Source organism: Fusarium pseudograminearum, chromosome 3 (genome assembly GCF_000303195.2).
Source record: "Fusarium pseudograminearum CS3096 chromosome 3, whole genome shotgun sequence".
Lineage (NCBI taxonomy): Eukaryota > Fungi > Ascomycota > Sordariomycetes > Hypocreales > Nectriaceae > Fusarium > Fusarium pseudograminearum.
The window spans coordinates 2,627,112-2,648,681 of NC_031953.1; the positions used below are offsets into that span (position 1 = coordinate 2,627,112).

Here is a 21,570-nt window from a genome sequence, read left to right on the forward strand (position 1 = left end):
ATCTATTCTTGTCTTTTACAACAAGATTCACACGTAATGTGTGTTTAATCATAAGAATATCGTTCATGCGAGAACCTCCCCGCTTAGTTACCCCTCACTGTTGTTCCGTAGATCAGAAGAACCAACTCGCTTACAGCCCACCACGTATTCTAGTCTACTAATCTGTAACTGGGTATATACCTGCATCTGACCAGTGATGTATACCGAGAGCAGCATGTTGCTATTCTTGTGTGTATTTTCACTTATAGATGGCGAAATCATGAAACACTGATCGACGCGGCATCCTACCTGACAAGTGCTGTCTCTTTTCGGAACTGGACGAGGCGCAGCAGCTGGTGAGGGTGAGGGAGGCAGCAGGATAGAGAGAGAGACTGACGTGGTGATGCTGCAACTCTTTGACGTCGTTGGAGATAACGTTTGGTATTAGAGCCAAATATGGAAACATAGCGGCAGGTCCCTGATTGTCGATGATTACGTACAGCACTATACTATCCATGTGTTTATCAATGGATGGTTGCAAATCATTTGACGACCCGGGTTATTACCCAGATTTCATAATATTTGATGCCGTTGCACAAGGGACAAGTCCAGCATTGAAATAAAAAGGTGGTCCATCATTGAGAGCCCTGTAGATCAAGCACCTAGACACTCCGAGGCAGTCAACGACATACTATGTAAGCATCTACCTTGTTACTGCAACTGCAGTTCATGGTGCATTTCTTTTATGTATCTGCTTTTAGTGCCAGGCTCCATTCTCATGATCCATAGGTAGGTAGTTCGTTGGTACAGCTGGGTCGCAGTAGTGGTTTCAGCTGGGAGGGCCTTGATTTTCTACAAGTGTGAGTGACTCAAATGTGTGATAAGGAATGGGTTAAATGCAATGACACCAATTTTAGCGGACAACATATATTGCATTGTAGACGTTGAGAATCAAGAATCGACTTTGAGATATCTGAGTTGAGCTGTGATCGCCGGTCATGTCTCGTCACTGTGGAGAGTCCAGTCCCTTGCCTGCCGCCGTTGTAGGGCAGAACAGAATCAAACAGGGTGATTAAACTGATCGAGTTCCAAGCTTAGATCCTGGTAAATCTATCTCCATGTCCATGTCCGTCCACGACGCAATTGCACCAGCAGTGGATACTTTGGCACTTATCTTTAGTACTTTGGTGGATGTGCATCACAGTAAGTTTGTGCCTATTGCTCAGCAACAAAGACAGTAGCCGCTTGCAGCAACCCTCGCCTCGAATGATCAAGTCCATATTATCCCGTCGAACAGTTTTATATCAAAGAAATGAAGGGCTTCCACCAGTAAGCACCTCAGCAAGTGGCAATGTACCCGTGCTATATTCCACGTTGCCTGCAGGAGTCATGCAGCTGCACTGTAACGGTAACGACTCAATGATAGTGATACTCAACCCGATATCAACGGAAGGCTGCATTGCAGTAACAATTGAGTTTGGAAGTCAGATTCAAAGTTTACGACCCTCATCCAGTGAATTTACGGTATTGTCTGTACCTGAGCTGGGTCTGGGAATGGCACAGTAGCGGCATGCATACATACATCATCTTAGTTAATCTATCTCTCGTATTCCTCCCTCTCTCTCTCAATCTCAATTTCAACCTCGATCTTCCTTCTACCATCATCCCTGCTTGTTTTCACTCTCACTCTCACTCTTGCTCGCACACTCGTTCATTCGTTTGGTCACTCGCTTTTCATCACAACTCATCACAGGTACCCAACGCAATTAGCTTACCCTAATACCTCAAGCTCCATCATCATTGCTTGTGTATTTTCGGCTTCAGTGTAAACACAACCAAGCATACATAGCGAGCGTGGTTAGGACTTGTGCCTCTCACCCATCCATACTTTTAGACTCACAAACAGACCTCGTCCATTCGCTTAAAACGTCCGACATCTGAGAGACCTACCTATAGGGATTTTGCAATTAAGGAACCTACGTCAGCTTTACGCGAAACAAGAAGCTGCCTTATTACCTTCACCACTCAATGCCACCTGCATAGGTCGTCAGTCGGCAGGCCAGTTCTATTAAAAGACGGCCTCAAATTATCACTTACGAATTCAGCATCTTAAATTCTTGCTTTTCGGACTCGCTTCCGTTGATTCTCGCTCGACAGGGCAGGGCTCTATTAGTACCTGACTCCATCCTCTATACCCTGGCCGGTCTGCTTCACCTCCACTATCTTACTTACCCTTACCCTTCTCTATCTTCCCTTTGGTTGCCTTTGTCTTTGCAGCAGGGCCTTGTTGCTAGTCCAATACACAGACCCAGATCCAGCCCAGACCAAATCATCCTAGCCCAAACCACAACACGATATAACACAGACCAACCCACTAACGCTACGGGTACCTACAATACCTGGTCTGGTCTAGAGAGAGGTACCTACTAGCTTTTTGGCCCCCCCAACTTCAAAGCCTCCCCCGCCTGACATCAATTGATTTGGATAGGTTGGATTGCTTTGATCTTACTCCCTCCCGTTCGTTGTTGATGCCACCAACTGTTTTTCTATTGCTACCGTACAGTTCGCTCCCTACCATACTGCGACAACGCGATAATCAGCATCCTGAGCGATAGCCCACGCCGTCGACCCCTTCAAGGAGCCCTCGCCTCGCCTCGCCTCGCCTCTCCTCTCAACCCGCTTTATCACCATCGCTCTCCTTTGCCTTTGCCTTTGTCTTTTCCATTCTTGCTTACGCCAGTCTGTGCCTCAAGCCAAGGAAGGACTGGATACTGCACGAAACCGAACCAGCGCCTAACGCCTTGACGCCCTACCGCTCTGACGCCCTTGACGCTACCAATCATCGACCGATCTGTCTCATTCTACACTGGCGCGCACGCTGTTGCCCTCGACTCCCTCGCTCGCTTGTTTGAGCTCCCCAGCTCGAGGCCTTGGTTTTCAGCTTCTGATCTTTAGCCTCGCATCGTACCCTTCAGCCCATCGTCGCCTATCGGTTTTCGATCTTCTCGGTCTCCCTCCCGTTTCTTTGAACCCGGTGTTCCTCCACAACACGATCCCGGGTCACCGCTCAGTGCACCTCGCCGCCGGATTCTTGACCTCGACCTCGACCTCGAATTCGATCGAGGCTGAGGCCCAGCCATCGTGACTCTGGCAACTGGGCCGGCCCAGCTGTAACGTCCTTCGTCACGTCACCCTCTTTCTCCTCTTCGAAACTCGTCGTTTTCGCCTTTGGCATACTCAGCCGTTCGCCATGACGTCCGCCGCTTCGAACCCTAACCAGGCCAACCAGCCGACCCTTCAGATCAACAGTGCAGCCTCCCCGCCCAGCAAGCGCGATCTCAAATCATGGTGGAAGGGCTTCAAGCTGCCTTCAAAGCATCAAGAACCTCAGGGTATGGTTTCCCCCCTCTCATTGCCTCCTGCGCAACACTGCCGGGTTTCCGTTTTAAAGTCGGATCGTCACGATACGGCACGGTTTCACTACTCGGCATACTTGTCGCGATGCGCTCCACTGCCGAAGTCAAGTACTTCTGGAGATTGCCGTCCTCTCAGGCCTGTCGCATGTGCAATGTTCGTGGTCAAAAAACCGCTGCGCATATGGCCAACCCCCACTTCTTGCCTCTGATCTCTGACTCGAACACTTCTAGAAACCCGGCCACAAGGCATCTTTGGTGTACCTCTACGACAAAGTATAACATACGCCAATGTTGCGATCTCACTCATCGATGAAAAGGGGCAGAGCTACATCTACGGCTATGTTCCCATCGTCGTCGCAAAATGCGGCGTCTTCCTCAAAGAAAAAGGTTCGTTTGTCGGGAGTGGCTGACAGTGACCGTGCTGACGTTTTGCTCAGCTACCCATATCGAAGGAATTTTCCGTCTTAGCGGTTCGGAAAAGAGGATAAAGGAGCTGAAAACCATATTCGACTCGCCCGATAGATACGGAAAGGGTCTGGTCTGGGAAGGATACACAGTACACGACGCTGCCAACGTTTTGCGACGATACCTCAACGACCTTCCCGAACCTGTCGTTCCCCTCGATCTATACGAGAAGTTCCGCGATCCCCTCCGAGGCGCAACCAAGCAGGCTGTAGGTGACGCAGAGGGTCCCCAGTTCGTGGAGAACTTCAACGAGAAAGCCGCCATCATACAGTACCAGCAACTCATCACTGAGCTGCCCCCTCTGAACCGGCAGCTGCTGCTCTACATTCTTGACCTTCTTGCAGTATTTGCTGCCAAGGCAGATGAGAACCGAATGAACTCTCAGAATTTGGCAGCCATCTTCCAGCCAGGCATGCTTTCTCACCCAGCCCACGCTATGGCCCCCGAGGAATACCGACTGAACCAATGCGTTATCATCTTTCTGATTGAAAACCAAGATCATTTCCTCATCGGCATGCAAGGCACTGCGGCTGACGAAAAGACCAAGAAGGAAGTGGAGTCCGGCACTCCTAGCGGTCCTCTCACCCCGCAACCCGCTAGACAGACAAGTTTGGGCCGATCAGCATCCAACGCGAGCGCCGGTGCCAATAGCGTGCGACGAGACGGCAAGCTTCGCAGGAACCGATCCGTATCGTCGCGAAACTCTAGAAATGACGGAAGCTCGACGCCGAATAGCCCAGCTCTGACAGCGACGCCAACAACAGGTGGTCTGGCCAGGAGCAATACGGTGCCGTCCAAGAAATCACCTGCTATTGGCGCCGGCCGCTTCCAGAGAACTGATGGTGCAAGTCCTCGTTCCGGCGCTCACCTCGAGCCCTTGACCCAGGTCAATCCTACCGAAAGCGTGGCAGAATCTCCCCAATCAACACGCTCGTCAGAATTCGCTCATGGTGGCTATACTACTCCAAGCAAGGCCCCAGTAACAGGACGAAGTCACGAAAGGCTTCTTGAAGTGCCGCAAGAGTCTCCCACTCAGCGGAATCTTACAAACATTTTCCGTTCGGTTCCGACCACCGACAGTGGAGACAAGAGACAGCCAAACAAGCTAAAGAAGAAAAGAATACCTGGCAGCTTGAACCCAAGTGCACAGAGCTCTGTTGCCTCGTTGACATATCAACACGGAACCTCAACATCCCCTGGACACGAGATCTCTAACCCTATGGACCATCCGCAGCATCATGACCCGGAACCACATATAGTGCAGCAACAGCCCACTCCCATCCTTGAAGAGAGGCACCAAGAAGCATTGGAACAGCATCAGCACGAGCAGCAGCTTCAAGAGGTGCTACATGCGCAACATGCTCACGATGCTCAACTCACAGCTGGTTTCTTGACGCAGCAGAAGAGCGATGTGTCATCGGAACATACTCCACGAGTATCACAAGCATCATCGAACCAAAGCCTACATCCAGATAACACACTGAAGTCAAAAAAATCACCACCGACATCCCTACACTCGTCTTTTAATGAAGGTTCGGACTTGGATCAAATTGTCGATGAGCAGTCAGCCAGCACATTCGACCAAGCGGAGAGAGAAAAGAAGAGACGCTGGCGGCTATCAAGAAGCAGGAATGCCGACAGTGGCTCATCCGCGGGTTTCACCTCGCCCCGCATGACCATTGGACAGAATGACAATGGCGACGTCAGTAATCTGTCGATTTCTAGTTCCAGCCACAGACCCCGAAAGAGTGAGAGCTCTGATCGGCCTTACATGGTTGCTGAAGGACAAGGTAGCTTTGATCAAGGCAGAGAGAGCGATTCCAAGGGTCCCATAGGATGGATCAGAAGTAAATATCGCGAAGCAAAGGAGAGTGCGGAACAAAGGAGGGCTAAGTCTCCTCCTCCTGCTGATCATCCTGGCTTAGGCTCCTCGAGCTTCTCACCTCCGCCAAAGAGTTTGGAGATGAAGAGAGATGAGCAGCCTGCGTCACTTGCAGCTATAGCTGCTGCCCCGACGGGTGCCACCACTAACGCCGTGGCACCGCTATCCACAGGAGCGCCAGCTTCTCAGACGGCCACAGTGACAATGGTACAGCCGGAACCTATGTCACCTACCCAGCAGCAGCATGTGGAAATCCCAGCATCGCCTATCGCTCAACCTCAGCCTGCAGTCCAGCCTGCAGCTCAAGTACATGACCAAGCGCCTTCGGCCCAGGACCAGCCTCAGTCTCCCACTCGAGATACGATGGAATCACCAAAGCCCCATGCCCAGAAGATTAGGTCCATGCTTGATGTGGACACACCCCCAGTTGCAGCATCATTGCAGTCTCCAACTTCGCCCTCAGCTCCTACCTTTATAGCCACGCAAACACAGGAGCAACAAGAGTCCGAGTTACCAACCGAGTCGAAATCGCTTGAGAAACCCGCTGAGGCTATCGAACAAACAGCCGTGGCATCACCAGAACAGCAGCCAAAGCTAGATGCAGGAGCAGAAGCACCGAAACAGAAGCAATAGAAAAAGAATTCGTTTTAGTTTATGCAGGAGGAAAATCAGGAGTGATCGCAAAGGTGATACCAACGTGGTGGTCTTTTCTTTAGTTTATTTTGTGGGGAGAATGAGATGGAAAGCATCATGGATAGTGGAAGATGGGCTTATCGACGAGACCCTTCTGGCCCCTTAACCACCCTTATAAGTCGATTACATACATGTAATGTAGCAAAGTGTGTTGGTGAGCTTTATTTCGTTTAAGCGGGTGGAGGAATTATAGTCATGGAGTACAGGTCACTATCAAAATGATATGGAGCCCAAACATGTGCCAGGGCAATCGATATGTTTGATTAGTAGGAGTTCTATAAGTAACTACTGCCGCCTTTGTTATAGTACATTGGAACGAAGTGCACACTTCTGCTTCTCTATTCTTCAATACGAAAAAGATCCTCTTATAGTTCCTTTGCGGGGGGCGCGTTATCATAAACGCCAGTATCCCAAACAATCATATCACCTGAACGTCGCCAATCTTCGTTGAAAAGACCATTGAACCCCTTCCAAACAGGCCGCACTTGGGTCAAGCCAAGAGACTGCGCCTCAGAAGTCTGGACGAATTCTTGCAGCCATGGCTCAATACCCTCAAAGCCAACGATATAACGAGGAACAGTGACGGCCTTGGTCGGACTGAATAGCTCGGAGGCGAGGAAAGGGATGGGATCATCGTAGAATCGATCGGCCTCGTCGCGATAGTTATCTCTCTCGGGAGTGTTTGGCTCAGTATGAAGAGGGGGCTCACAACCGAGGGCATAAGCCCGTAGACCAGGGTAGATTAGATGTGAACGCCAGGGAGTAGAGTGACAAGGCATCAGGAACAAAGCAAAGAGCTCGTCTTCATTCTTGGGTGTAGCAGAGAAATGAGAGGTTTGGGCCAGTTGAACAGAGTCTGGGTGGATGCGCTCGTACTCATGACGGAGGTAGGTGAGGACATTGAGGGGAGCTGGCTGGTGGAAGAAAGATAGGTAGCCTGCGAGAAACAAATTGACACCAAGAGCGACGAAAAGATAGCGCTTGTTGCGGATCTGAGGTTGCGGACGGGGATTGTTGGTGGTGGGACTTGGCTTGGATGTAAAGAATGAGGCAGTGCAAGGAGCAGCGAGGATGCTGAGCGCTGGGAGGAGAGGATAGATGAAGCGAACTTCTTTATGAGTGATAAGCGACAAGGCACCAACAGTTGTGAAAACTGTGTAGGCCAATGTTTTAAGCACATTGGACTGCTGTGTCGACGTCGCATGTGCAGTTGGCTTGTAAAGAGCGGCAACAGCAAAAGGAAGGCTTGTAGTGCAAATCAGGGGGAGTCCTTGGAGAAAATAATAGTGCCACGGGCTACGGCCATAGAAGACGGCAAGAGACTTGGATAGGTTAAAGTAAAGAAAGTTGTAGGCGGGAAATGTCCAGAAACCGAAATACCAACGGTCTGAAGCAGCGGATATGGCTAGGATTAGAGAACCGCACAAGATGGCCTCACGGATCAGTGTGACAACTGTTGAAAAGGTAAGAGGTGAAGGTCCCTGAAGTGAGATCCGGGCAATAGTGAAGAGGACAATGGTAGCCCAGATCAAGATGTTGGTGGGTCGAAGGACCACAGCCAAAGCCGCGAGACAAAGAGAGGCACGAAGTGACCAGAGACTCTTGAGAATAGGGGCAGGCTTGGGGTTTTCCTTTGTCGTCTGCGCCACGCCGAGAAGCTCCCAGGGCCAGTAATACATCGCCATGACAGTAAGAGTCATCTCTAGAGAATTTGAAAAGGTTCGCGTAGAGCAGTACCATTGCCAAGGATTGAAGATTTGCAGAAAGAGCTATATCGCAGTTATGTTGGCTTGTGGTTCGGAAATGTCAAAGGATGGGAACTTACTGCGAAGAAGGAGACATTGCTGTTGGCTCCGTAAATGGACACAGCCAGCTGCCAGGTGTACCAGTCGCCGAGGCCAGCAATCACAGCTTGGAGGGCTTGGGGAGCAGCGACGAGGATGGTAGCGCGGAGGATTCCTACAGGGAGAATGTGGCTGGAGATGAAGTCGGCGACGAGATAGACGCCTGCGAAGAGAGCTGGGTGAAGAGAGGTGCGAAGTTGGTGTTGCCATTCCTGTTTTGAGCAAGGTCAGATATGATACTGAGGGTTTGATGAAGTAGAGACGTCGATGGAGAGGTGGATTGTGTATGGACTGGCTGACTTGGTTAGTGGTGTAAGTGGTGTTGACACTTGTCGATAGCAACAACACAATATTTCAGAAAAAGCACTGAAGCACGGTGACTTGAATGACTGGAGATATCTCAATGAAGGTAAGGGAAATAACACACCCATGTCAACCATGCACCACTCTGAGATCCAAAAGCCAGGTTCCAAGCTGGCTCAAGGGACTGGAAGAACTCATCTGGCTGGAAAAAGGTGGCTATCCACCAAACATTGATGAGACGAATGACAATAATGTCACGCAAGAAAACCGAGCGGTTTCTCTGGTTCCGGGCCTCATCTAGAGTTTTCCTCGAAACTGTTGCAGACGACATGTCGAGAGTGGTTGATTTGGTACCTCAGCATTGAACAGGACATTGACGATAGGGGAGTTGACTGCCTGGTATCGAGACAGCATGTTCTTGGAGAAGCGTGGCGTAGTTTAAAGTTACGCCACGTCCACCGCCACAATCTTGATTGAGACTGTTTTCAACATCAAAATGAAGTTCAACGAGAACTTCCAGATACAAAAGACAGGAGACAAGAATAAACAGTGGTATCCATTATTACGCTTACTATCTCTTGGAATACGCATATAACTAAGTAATGTATCCCCTCTATCAGTAACTGGCAGCCTAGCTATTGTACAGTGATAGTGAGAGGTTAGACTTGGCATCTTGCTACTGTTAGAATTCTTAACTCCAGTATAACATACACCGGCACAAAATAAACAAATATTAGGTTACTGTTACACTAGAAATATATTTGCTGTTGGAATTTCTAGGTTATGAAACAAGATGTTAAACAGACTCATACTCTAGCGGCTCAGGCGGAGTTAAGGCTATTTCTGCTGACATATATATATATCAAGGCGGAACTGGCGGTATCTGGCGGTAAGAAGCCAAGGACTCAAAACCACCTGGATGCTTCCATTTTAAGGAATAACTAGCCACTTCTTTATCTGACTGATCTATATATCAATTGGCAATTTGGGGGTTACATGAGCTAGTAGTTTATTACTTAATAGTGAATAAGTTACACCGAGAAATGGCTGTGGAAGGTTTCACAGCTATAGGTAATAGCAATAGAAACAGCTTCTGTTTTCAGAATTGCGCCTGCAGTTGAATTCGTACCTATCTCTGATTGCAATGATTATGCTGTACTCTTGCAACAGCAATTTGCGTTCAGAGCATGAATTGATAACAGTAACAAAGAAGTCTCTATTGGCTACTCCAACCGATGGTAAACCCGTCTATAAGCCAAGCCTACATTAAATCCTTGTCAGGTAGTCCCCTGTTCCCCTCACCCCAGATTATGCCGTCACTGTAACAAACTAGTTAAGACTTGTTAGTGCAAGTTGGAGCCTCTTATCTCTTGTCTCTCTAGTAAAAGAAGATCCCCCTCTCGTTATGATGGATGCAACGCATCTCCAATAAGATGTCGGATATTTAACATTACGGCGTAGACGGGGAAAACCGCGAATAGAAATGAGTCTCAGGTATGGAAACGGAAAGAATACGTACTCCCTCCTCTTGAATGTACCTACTGTATCCAAGGTTGGACTGTGCAAATGTCTGGGATTCACCTCTACGTTCTTGGCTGTAAGCGAACCCCTCTCTTACTTGTCATGTCATGACAAGAAAATACAAGACAGTTATCAACTGTAGACGGTCAATTCGGCCGATGGCGGCAAGTCACCCGCCCAGTTCCGCCGAGCCTCTTACCCAATCAGAGTCCTCACATGTTCAACTTCGCAACCTCACGCCCGCACACTCCCACGCTTTGTCGCTCACACTTGCACTTAGGGGTATAGTGTCGAACAAACAACCAGAAACCAACGCTCAGAGTTCTGTAATAATTACCTAAAAACCAATTCTATTGTCTTCTTCCATCCGCTTCAAGCCTCCGTTTGCCGACCGCTGTCTTGCCGCCTCCGGGACTTAAAGAGCAGCCATGTCCTCCTCCAATACTCAGTTGTTTCCTTTTCTATTCTCTTTATTCATCTCTTCAACAATAACAAGACCAATTAATTCAATAAACGGTCAACATTCTCCCTTTACTTGAACAATTCCTTGAATCATAACAACAACTACTCCCCCCTGACGTCACATCATGTCTCCTCACGCCGAGAAGACCGTCTCTCGGTTCCATGCCACCTCCACCGACAAGGCCATCGCCATTGAGGAGGAGTACGCTGCTCATAACTATCACCCCCTCCCTGTGGTCTTTTCCCGCGCTGAAGGCGTCAACGTCTGGGACCCTGAGGGCAACCACTACTACGATTTCCTCTCCGCCTACAGCGCTGTCAACCAAGGCCACTGTCACCCCGAGCTCGTCAAGACCCTCACTGAGCAGGCTGGTCGATTGACGCTCAGCTCTCGAGCATTCTACAACGATGTCTTCCCCAAGTGGGCTGAAAAGGTCCGAAGCGTCTTTGGTTACGACATGGTTCTGCCCATGTGCACTGGCGCTGAGGCTGTCGAGACTGCTATTAAGATCGCCCGCAAGTGGGCGTACAAGGTCAAGGGTGTTCCTCAGGAGAAGGCCTGGATCTTTGGTGTTTCAGAGAACTTCCACGGTCGAACTGTAAGTCCAATCGACATCGACCGCAATCGGAGATCCCATGAGCTAACAACATGTCTTAGATGACTGCCATTACCTTGTCAGTAGACCCCGAGTCAAGAGAGAACTACGGCCCCTACGTTCCCAATGTCGGTGCCATCAACCCCACCACCGGAAAGGCCATCCGATACAACAACATTGCCGATCTCGAAGAGGTTCTCGAGGCCCACGGCAAGGAGACCGCTGCTTTCATCTGCGAGCCCATTCAGGGTGAGGCTGGTGTCGTTGTTCCCGACGATGATTACCTCGCCAAGGTCCAGGCTCTCTGCACCAAGCACAATGTTTTGTTCATTTGCGACGAGATTCAAACTGGCATTGGCCGAACTGGACGCATGCTTTGCTCTGAATGGGCCAACATCAAGCCTGACCTTGTCACTCTTGGAAAGGCCATCTCTGGTGGCATGTACCCTGTGAGCTGCGTTCTCAGCAGCAAGGAGGTCATGCTGGTTGTTGAGCCTGGCACTCACGGATCTACCTACGGAGGTAACCCTCTGGGATCCGCTGTCTCCATCCGTGCCCTTGAGATCATGGAGGAGGAAGATCTCACTGCCAAGGCTGATAAGCTGGGTAACATGTTCCGTGATGGTCTCAAGGCCCTCAACACCCCCATTCTCAAGGTGATCCGAGGAAAGGGTCTCCTCAACGCTGTTGTCATCGACGAATCTGCAGCCAACGGCCGAACCGCGTGGGATCTGTGCTTGCTCCTCAAGAGCAAGGGTCTATTGGCCAAGCCCACTCACGGCGACATCATCCGCTTCGCACCTCCTCTGGTCATTAGCGAGGAGGACCTCCAAAAGGGTCTCAACATTATTGCCAAGGCTATCGAGGAGCTTCCCACTGTCGAGCCCGCCAAGCACCACTAATCATGATGCTGGGTAGAATTTGCGAGCCCTGAGCGCAATCTCTGAATATGATGGGAACTGGAAAAATGGCGTTTATGATTTTGGTCAAGCATCGAGTATCATGCTCGGAGAGCATAGCGAAATGCTGTACGTTCGAGATGCATAACAAGAGGCCAGCCAGCACTCTTGTGGGCGTTTGTGGGATTCCATGTCGGCTAGGTAGCCTTGAACGAGTTGAATACCCCAATGAATTGAAACTGCTAAATGAAATTGCTAAAACAGTGCCTGTTTTTTCCTGAACAGTTATTTGATGTGTACGGGAATATTATAGAAATCCCTGAGATATGTACTTGCCGCTGTCCTCCATCATGACATGATATAACTGTGTCACAGCTACCATCCCCAATCATGGCACTTTTTGACGACCTGAACAGCCAGTAGGAAAGCATGGCAGTCGCCAGGAAGTAGGATGCATTTCATTTATTTTTACTGGCGAGTCCAAAGTAAATGTACAGTGCTGTAACTCAGCAGGCAAATGGACCAACCATGAGATCGCCGAACCATCATGAGACAGGTCGCATGCAGGTAGAAATGATCACCAAACGTGACATCATACGGATAGACAGCATATCTCGCAACAGTCTACGGACTGGACCTCCCCAGGGTGAATAATGTGTGGCAACAGCTGACTGTGCTGTTTATTCCATCGCCTGGAGCGTACTGACTCTTGCCCTGGTGGTATGATGTGCTGTTCTTGGTCTGTCTTGGTAACAAGACACACCGCATTTCCTGGCTCGTTGCAAGGTATTTCACCATGAAACATATTTATTACGTCTTTCCGCATACGAGTGAAATGTTGTTCCAACGACTCGCACTGTTTGGAATTATGAGCAAGTTTTTATCATCAACATTCATGTAACTAAAAAAGCAACAAGGTGCAAGTACAGGTGCAAGTACATCTGCAACAGAGAAAATAACCCCATATTCACCGGAGCCGTATTTACCGTCTTGTGGACCCTGAAACACGGCGCCACGGGAGCCGGATTCACGGCAAAAGAGCCGGAGGAGAGCCGCCGATTCGACGGGTCAGATTGTGTTTTGGTGGACGGCACCTGGATAGTGTAACCTGCATGCTTCCAAAGGGGGGCTTTGACTTTTGGGATTATGCACTGTATTTGTCGAACGCGTGGCATGCTGTAGTGGATGTGGGGATCAGGAAGAGTTACTGTGGTCGAATAGGATACATCTAGCATCTTGCCGTGTTACCTGAGAGATACGATACGATGCGACGGTAAAGACAAAAGTGGTGGGGTAATGAGGCCATCCGTTCAAGAAGGGAGGGCATCTCACATTAGCAGAGAATCATGTGTTGGTGGTTGGTTAGAGAAACAAATCGGGACGGATAAGAATGGGCGCATTTACGCGTGAAACATTGGTTAATTCGATGGCGGCGGCATGACATCTGGAAAGTTACAGATTGAGCAAACTGCATCGAATACCACAAACAGCGCAAGAGAGGCACAGGCTCATATGCAAAGTCGTGAGTGGTTGCTCTGACGTTTGGGAGGATGCAAAGAGATATCGCTGAGTAGATCCACGTGTTTGAAGTGTGGTTGGCTGGCTGGCTGGCCTTTACTTGACTTGACTTGACTACCTACTTACACCAGGTGCACTAATACTGGCACAGGGTCCCAAAGGTCCAAAGCGTACAGGCAGAAATCGTGGGGGGTTCAACAGTCCTGTCTGTCTATTTCTCTATTTGTTTGTTGTTAGCATCGAATCATGATAGTGCGTTGGGGAATTTGTTGGTGTGGGTTTCCCGGCATACCAAAGAGAGAAGGCACATGTTCAACAGACTCTCACCTCGCTCAATGATAAGAAACCCCCGGACGTTGGAAGAGATAAGACGAGGCCTGTACTATCAACTTTCTCCAGGTTTTCACTAACTCCATTGAGATGCATCGGGAATGCCAAGAGATAGGTAATCGACCTGTATCAAAAACTCGACTCATGAACCGAGCAAGCAGAAAAACAGAGGATCAATTAGTTGCGGTTAGACTTGCTTTGCCTTGGAGCCTATTGTCGACGTTACTATCTCTTCTGCTAGGCAACTATGTACACTCAATTGACCTTTCGTTCTCTTATCCTCGACTATCTTTTTTAAAGTTAACGGGGCAACATGCTCCTCTATTCTAGCGGCCTTCGAGGGCTGTTCAGCCAGTGCTTTGGTTGCCGATCTAGGACTGTACATAGTACGTAGATGACGATCTCGCTGGGAATGATGACGGGATTTGAAGAGCAGTCACGGCATTTTACTCGAGTTTCATATTTTCTTATTTTGTTTTAGTGACATCTTGTAGATTATGCTGGTTTAGGTATCTAATTGTGAGCAAGCACCTCCTCTCACACCGTGAATGCTGTTATCAATATCAGCAAACATCGTATTCACGCTCGGCCAATTGGCACTGAACAAACAAGCAGAAAGGCTGTTTATCCATGTCCGCCCCTTTCTTTTCTCTTCCTGGGATGTACATATCTAAGGCGACCAAAAAGTCGGGGGAAACGGATCTCGCTGTCTCGTCTGTCTAGTTTCCTAAAGGGGGAAAAAAGAGACTTGCAGGGTTCCTTTTATGCACGGGCAATCCCAGTCCCCCAGTCCCCTCGTCTAGGGACATGATAAGTCAAAAACTAGAGGCAGAAGCACTTGTTGCTTGACCGGGCGTATTTCGTAGTCCTGCATCTGTATCAGCCAACTGCAATGGGACGGTGGTGAAAAACGCCTCCCGAATGGCGAACGAGTGAACGAATGAACGAGGATAGTTGACGCCATGCAGTTTGCGTAATGGATACTGCAATACACAATGCTGGACCTTTGCAATTACAAGATCAACAAGAGATATTTCACCATTTGAGCTTAGCCATGCATCAGATACTTGGCACGAGCTTACATTAGTTAGTACCTTGGTACATACATGGACACAGGTAGGCACCTGGAATTTGTTCGGCACAGCATGTGCTCTTGCCGATCCGGATATTTCCCTATCAATCATATCAATCTGTCTGAAGTGGCCCATCAGTCAATGTCCCTGTTTCTGTCTTTGCTTTCTCCAGGCCAGGCCGTGTTGCACCTCGTGGCAAGGGGACGCTTCAGCAGGTTATGGCGTAGGGGGAGAAACATGGCCAGTCAGAGACCTGGATGGTTCGCTTTATTCCAAGATTGAGTGAGTACCTGCATACTCCGTAGCATGTATACTATTCGTACTACCCTCATACAAACCTGGAATAACAAGATCATGGATCACTCGGTTGTCAAGTTGGTTTGTTTCATGTCCATCAAGCTTCAAATCAGTGCTGTTTGCACCGTAAGGACTGCCTGTACCTTGCTTAAGCTCCCCTGTCATGCCCCGGGTGGGCGAGGCATGGAATATGTGGGGCCGGAGGACCTCGGCAAGCATTGGATACAACCATGTACATTCAAAGTGTAACTGGGATCTGTATCTGTATCTGATTCTTGAGTCAACAAACAGGTCTAGGACTACCTAGGCAGTAAATTGAGTTTGAGCAGTTACCTACAACGAATACTGTACAGTACCGACCTGGTTAGCTAGTTCATCATATCAGTTAATTCCACTGGACCATCCCATCGTTAGACCTCCTCACGAGGTAGGCAGACAACAAGATAAATCGTCAAGCTGGGCTGTTGAAACTTGGCTCAAGGTAGTTTAGCTTTGCAAGTAACGGATTTGAATTTTGGGTTTAACCTCTTTTATCTTTAAAGTTGAACACGGACTGACTGGTATAAATCAAGAGGCTGTAGTGGTTGTCGGTTCTTTTTCCCCCTTCTGACTACTACTACCAAGTCAGTAGTACCCAGAAAATACAGTACGAGTGACTGGCTCACCCGCTCGTTGCATCGTACCCTTCGTTCGTCACTCGTTGGCCCTTCCAGGTTTCAATCTCTCTTCTCTCTTCAACCCCGGCCACCTGGGCTTGGGGTGTATCACGGGGTCAACCAAGAGGGATCAATTAGCCATTAGGTAGGTTGGTCGTCCCCCCCGCAAAAACATCCCTTTTTGATCATTGTGTCTTTCTTTCCTTTTGTTCCCAAAGAGGCGCATTATCTAGGTATTTACATATCCAGACTCGGAGTCAGAGTCATCCAATTCACGATCCCCTGCGTATGTCTCAGTCCTTCACACCCATATCTGAGGCTGTCTGGCTGTCATTCAACGAGGGATGGATGGGATACTTGTGTCTTGAGGCTGACTCTCGCACAGATCCCATGTACCCACCCCCCTGGTATCCTTTCCAGAGATGGATCCCTGCTGGGCGGGGGGTCAGGACGCATGGAGACGCAGGACTCACTGGACCCTCTGACGACTGCGGCAGTTCACACGCTAAAGACCAAGTTACTGTACTCAAGGGTTACTTTGTAGGCACCTTTCCACTGCACGCAGCCACAGCCATCCATGAAATCCCCCATTTTCCTCTTCTAGAAAACTGACTTTACTGACTTTGGTATGGCTTGGTTCGGGGAGTCATTCGTCTTTTCACAGCCTCTTCATCCACTTTATTATCATCATTCAGTTTCTACTGCTCTTGTCATGTCCTGCGCTTGCTTATCTCAGTATTTTTCTCTATTTTAAATCATTGCCCATCATTCCATACTACTACTGCTGCTTGCACATATATACTATACACTGACAAATCCATCACGTTACCGTTCTTTAAAAAGAAACTGTAACTTCTAAGCTGTGTGACGCAACCTTCACAGCCTGGTCTGTTCTATCTGCCTCTGAGTCGAGTCGGGTCTGTCTCTGCACGCTTTCTATTCCCGCCTGTTTGAACTATATCTACGCTACGCCCTTTTCAGCAATACGTACGAATAATCGACCTGCATAATCCCAGACTCTAGACTGCTAGATGATAACATCGACCTTTCTAGTCACCGCTATCGTCTTCATCCTCCCTAACCGCCCTTTCCGCGTCTTCGGTCACTGGGAACAAAGGCTCCGATCACGCTCGACAGTACTCGCTCACAGTACGAAAGGTTCATGCCAACAGTCACTACCCGTAAACGCCTGAGATTGAATCTAAAAGGGTCTCTCGGTCTACCATTCTGGTGAGTGCTCGATATCGTCTTAGTCACCTGCCCTTGTCCGGCCGCCCCCCAGCCTGTATCTAGGTGTTAGTGCAGCCATGTACCAGCATCCATACCTTGGTACCTGTCCCGTCCATCGTGTCCTGTCCTATCCTGCCCTGTCGCACCAGTACAGTACCCAGAGCACAAGCACAAGCATCGACACCCCTGCCGGGCTGTCTCTGGTGCTGTGTCTCTTCTGCCTGTAGTGCTCGCTACAGGGGAATACAGTCCAGTCCAGTCCAGTAGAATCACTAGACCATACCTACTAGGACTTGGGCCAGTCCGCGATCGCCATTGCTCGTGCCGTCACCATCGTTGTCACACGCACGCATCCCCCCCGGTGCACCGTAGCTTCTTGTTCATCCTTTTTCCCTTTTCTTTTTGTTCTCACTTGTCAAGCTTGTCCTTCCTCTCTTCATTTCTCTTCGTTTGATACGAGTTCTCGCCCTCGAACTTTGCTGTTTGTTCTACTATACTCAACCACTGCTAACTTGCGTTTGTCTCGATACTGCAGTGCAGGCGCGCAACCGGGTCAAAACGCACCCTTTCGGATACTTACTACTACCTCACCAGTACCTTTGCCTCTTGAGCTAAGGTAGCTTTATTGTCTCGTCTCGTCTCGTCTCATCCAGTCTGTCTTCAGCTGTTTGCCGTCCATAAGGGTCCTTGCCTCCTCTACCAACCACTTGCTAGTTCAACAACTCGCCAGCGCAAGATCTCGCCTCCGCCTTGTCCACTATCGCTTTCGATCTGGTTGATAAGCATCATCTCGACCTCGACATACTTCCCGGCCCTTCTACCTTGCCCTTTGGCTCTTGCGACAGCTTCCCATCCTCCGTTTACATGACGATTTTTTCTGCGATAGACCTTCGAACATCATAAGCCCTAGGGCTACAAGATATCCGGCTATCTTCCTGACATCGATAACAACAAACAGGAAGCTATGGCGGGCCCACAGGAGTCGTCGACCTCCTCAGGGTCCAGGAAGTCGGGCAGTCGGGCTGTAGGACAGTTCAACATCGGCTCCGAGATTGGTAAAGGCAGTTTTGCTCAAGTGTATCTGGGCTGGCATAAGGTACGACACAGCTTTCATACTGACCTTGCGTCGCTTCCCCATCATCGCATCGAGTTGCGCTACCAGTTTGTCGCTTTTGCATTACCTTGGCAGCTTATCAGACTGCTGCCTTGGTATCACGGGTCACATACAGGAGCGCATGGTCAACCAATATACATCGATCGCTAACATACATGACAACAGGAAACCAAAGCTGCTGTCGCCATAAAGTCCGTCGAGCTTGAACGCCTGAACAAGAAGCTAAGAGAGAATCTTTACAGCGAAATCCAAATTCTCAAGACATTACGCCACCCACATATCGTTGCCCTCCATGACTGCATCGAATCAACTAGCCATATCAACCTGATTATGGAATACTGCGAGCTTGGCGACTTATCCCTCTTCATCAAAAAACGAGAAAAGCTCGCTACACATCCTGCCACGCATGACATGGCACGCAAATACCCCAGCATGCCGAATTCTGGCTTGCATGAGGTTGTCATTCGACATTTCCTAAAACAGCTGACTAGTGCCCTCGAGTTTCTGCGCAGCAAAAACTACGTTCATCGAGACGTCAAGCCCCAAAACCTACTACTATTACCCTCGCGACCCTTCAGAGACCAAAGGAGTCGCCCAGTCATGCAAGCCAGCCAGGATTCACTGATTCCGATTTCTGGTTTGGCATCTCTACCTATGCTCAAACTTGCCGACTTCGGCTTCGCCCGAGTGCTTCCCTCCACTTCCCTGGCCGATACCCTCTGTGGGTCCCCCCTGTACATGGCCCCAGAAATTCTCCGATACGAGCGATATGATGCGAAAGCCGATCTTTGGTCAGTGGGAACTGTGCTCTATGAGATGAGCACAGGTCGCCCTCCGTTCCGGGCCAGAAATCATGTCGAGTTATTGAGAAAGATTGAAGCTGCTGAGGATGTTATCAAGTTTCCGAGGGAGGTCAGCATCACTCCTGAGCTAAAGGCTCTAATTCGAAGTCTCTTGAAGAGAAGCCCGGTCGAACGGCTCAGCTTTGAGAATTTCTTCACCCATCAGGTAGTAACCAGTGAAATCCCTGGTCTCGTAGAAGATGACATTCCCAAGCCACCCAGGCAAGAATCCCGAGATCCAAGGTCAGCTTTCCAGTCTGGTTCGCCGTCCCTATCGTCCCGCAGCCCACGTCAGACTGGTCACCAGTCTCCGACGGAAGCTCTTGTCTCCAGGTCTCCTAGAGAGCAGCAACCCAGATCACCACAGGTGGGAAGTCCGGGGGAGGGTCGATATACTCGGCGATCAAACGAAAGCCAACGTACCACTGGCAACTCCCCTCGCGAAGGTGGAGAGGGCTTGGGCATCCGCCGTCCTGTAGCTCAGCATGCGATGACTGCTCCTGTTCAACAGGTTGCTTATGATCAAGTAACGGGTCGCAATAGGGCCTCGCCTCCCACATCTCTATTAAATCAGGTACGTAGAAACAGAGCGTTGAGTAATCCGCCCATCACCGAAGAAGAGAGGGCAGCTCAGGACGTAGCTCTGGAGCGGGAATACGTTGTGGTTGAGAGACGCCATGTTGAAGTCAACGCTCTGGCCGATGAGCTGGCAGCCAACGAGAAACTCGGCGACGCATCCCAGAGATCTGGACCCATGACTCGACGATACACCCAACAAGGGGCACCCACATCCACAACAGGTGCAATTTCAACTCCATCGTCTCGCAATGCGTTGGTGACTGGACGCCATGACCGGAAGTCATCATACGAGAAAGCTCTTTCTGCTAGCCCTGGCTCGGCATCGAGTGCTATCTCCAAGGCCATCCAGGACGCCAGTCTGCGACTCTTTGGTTTCAAGGTTCCTCCGCTGCGAGCTTCACCAAAAGGCCCGTCTCCGCCGCTTTACCAAGCCTTTCCAACATATCCAACACCCCAAGCGCCTGTTGGGCTCCTGGGAGACGGCAGAAACGTCCAGAGTACGGATGAGGATGGTAAAGCTGCACAAACCATTGAGGAATTTGCAACCCGAAGCGACTGTGTTTATGGATTTGCCGAAGTCAAATACAAGCAACTCGTTCCACTGGCACCGTCCGCAGATCACATCTTGGGCGGTCTTGAGCCTGAACAGCTGGTTAACGAGGAAGATGGGTTGACGGTGGAAGCAATTGTGGCTTTATCGGAGGAAGCTCTTGTTTTGTACGTCAAGTCACTCACTCTTCTTGCCCGAGCTATGGACATAGCTAGTCTCTGGTGGTCCAAGAAGAGCCGAGGAGACATGGGCACCGGCTTGTCAGCAGCAGCAGCTCAGACGGTTGTTCAGCGCATCAACGCCGTGGTACAGTGGGTTCGACAACGCTTCAACGAAGTGCTAGAGAAGTCAGAAATTGTCCGCCTTAAACTCACAGAAGCGCAGAAGCAACTGCCTGATGATCATCCCAGCCACCCATCCAACCATGGCACTGAGTCGATTGCTTCCTCAGCCGGAAGTCCCACAAAGCAAGTTTATCTCACTCCAGGTATCAGCGCCGAAAAGCTTATGTACGATCGGGCTCTGGAGATGAGTCGGGCTGCAGCCATCGATGAGGTCACCAATGAGAACCTCTCAGGTTGCGAAATATCGTATATCACGGCTATTCGGATGCTTGAAGCCGTATTGGACAACGATGAGGAATCGGGTTCCGAAACAAGAAGGCTGTCTACTGGTAAAGAAGCTGAGAGAGAGGCTGTCAAGGAAGTAAGCGGGGGCGAGCTTGACAGCGATGAGGAGGCTCACGTTCGAAAGAGTAAGTTATCTGAGATTATTGTACAAGGGATGCGGTCTAACACACTCATAGTGATTAAAATGATCACAGGACGACTTGCTGCTGTGCGCAAGAAGCAACAAATGATTGCCGAGGCCAACAGCAAAACAACCCTTGCTTATCAGCAGGCAGTGCGCCGTCGCAGCGGCGATATGACACCACGAAGTGTTCCCTCGCATTCATCTTCATGAAACCCAGGAGACGGATTTCATAGCGAAGCGTCATAACTGATAACGATACCCATCATACCATTGTGAGATTTTGATGGATTTCCAAGTCTTTTTCTCTGCCATATTTGGATTTAGGGCGCTACGGGGTTTGGCTTGCGACTCACAGGAGCATGTCAACAGCCAGTCATTGATTATAGGATCTACATGCAGCGGGCGTTTAGGGTTTTCTATTTGCGCATTGCCAAAAGAGCATTTTCATACGGCGTTTCTGGCTTAGCTTTTTGTTGATTTCTTTCTTCCATTCGATTTTTTGTTGCTTGTTTCAGGGGTCACCTCTGTACTTTTGGATAAGGCGTAGGCTTTGTCCATATTTTCGGAC

The 21,570-nt window shown here is 49.5% G+C and overlaps 4 protein-coding genes across 4 annotated transcripts, besides 3 other annotated features; 3 read left to right on the forward strand and 1 right to left on the reverse strand.

Annotated features, from left to right (window-relative positions):
- Positions 1-2,621: 2,621 nt before the first annotated feature.
- Positions 2,622-2,650: a microsatellite.
- Positions 2,651-3,229: 579 nt separating this feature from the next.
- On the forward strand, positions 3,230-6,375 carry FPSE_06135 (uncharacterized protein; the record flags this gene model as incomplete). The annotated part of the gene is made up of 3 exons (XM_009259253.1): positions 3,230-3,371; positions 3,627-3,782; positions 3,833-6,375. 3 exons carry the CDS (start codon positions 3,230-3,232, stop codon positions 6,373-6,375), a joined length of 2,841 nt encoding a protein of 946 aa, XP_009257528.1.
- A 425-nt stretch (positions 6,376-6,800) lies between these two features.
- On the reverse strand, positions 6,801-8,913 carry FPSE_06136 (uncharacterized protein; the record flags this gene model as incomplete). Its single annotated transcript, XM_009259254.1, has 3 exons — positions 6,801-8,204; positions 8,261-8,491; positions 8,707-8,913. 3 exons carry the CDS (start codon positions 8,911-8,913, stop codon positions 6,801-6,803), a joined length of 1,842 nt encoding a protein of 613 aa, XP_009257529.1.
- A 1,777-nt stretch (positions 8,914-10,690) lies between these two features.
- Positions 10,691-12,063, forward strand: FPSE_06137 (uncharacterized protein; the record flags this gene model as incomplete). Its single annotated transcript, XM_009259255.1, has 2 exons — positions 10,691-11,164; positions 11,224-12,063. 2 exons carry the CDS (start codon positions 10,691-10,693, stop codon positions 12,061-12,063), a joined length of 1,314 nt encoding a protein of 437 aa, XP_009257530.1.
- Positions 12,064-17,266: 5,203 nt separating this feature from the next.
- Positions 17,267-17,306: a microsatellite.
- A 485-nt stretch (positions 17,307-17,791) lies between these two features.
- Positions 17,792-17,814: a microsatellite.
- A 314-nt stretch (positions 17,815-18,128) lies between these two features.
- On the forward strand, positions 18,129-21,212 carry FPSE_06138 (uncharacterized protein; the record flags this gene model as incomplete). The annotated part of the gene is made up of 3 exons (XM_009259256.1): positions 18,129-18,260; positions 18,444-21,003; positions 21,055-21,212. The coding sequence occupies 3 exons, from the start codon at positions 18,129-18,131 to the stop codon at positions 21,210-21,212; spliced, it is 2,850 nt and encodes a 949-aa protein (XP_009257531.1).
- Between the last annotated feature and the right edge of the window lie 358 nt (positions 21,213-21,570).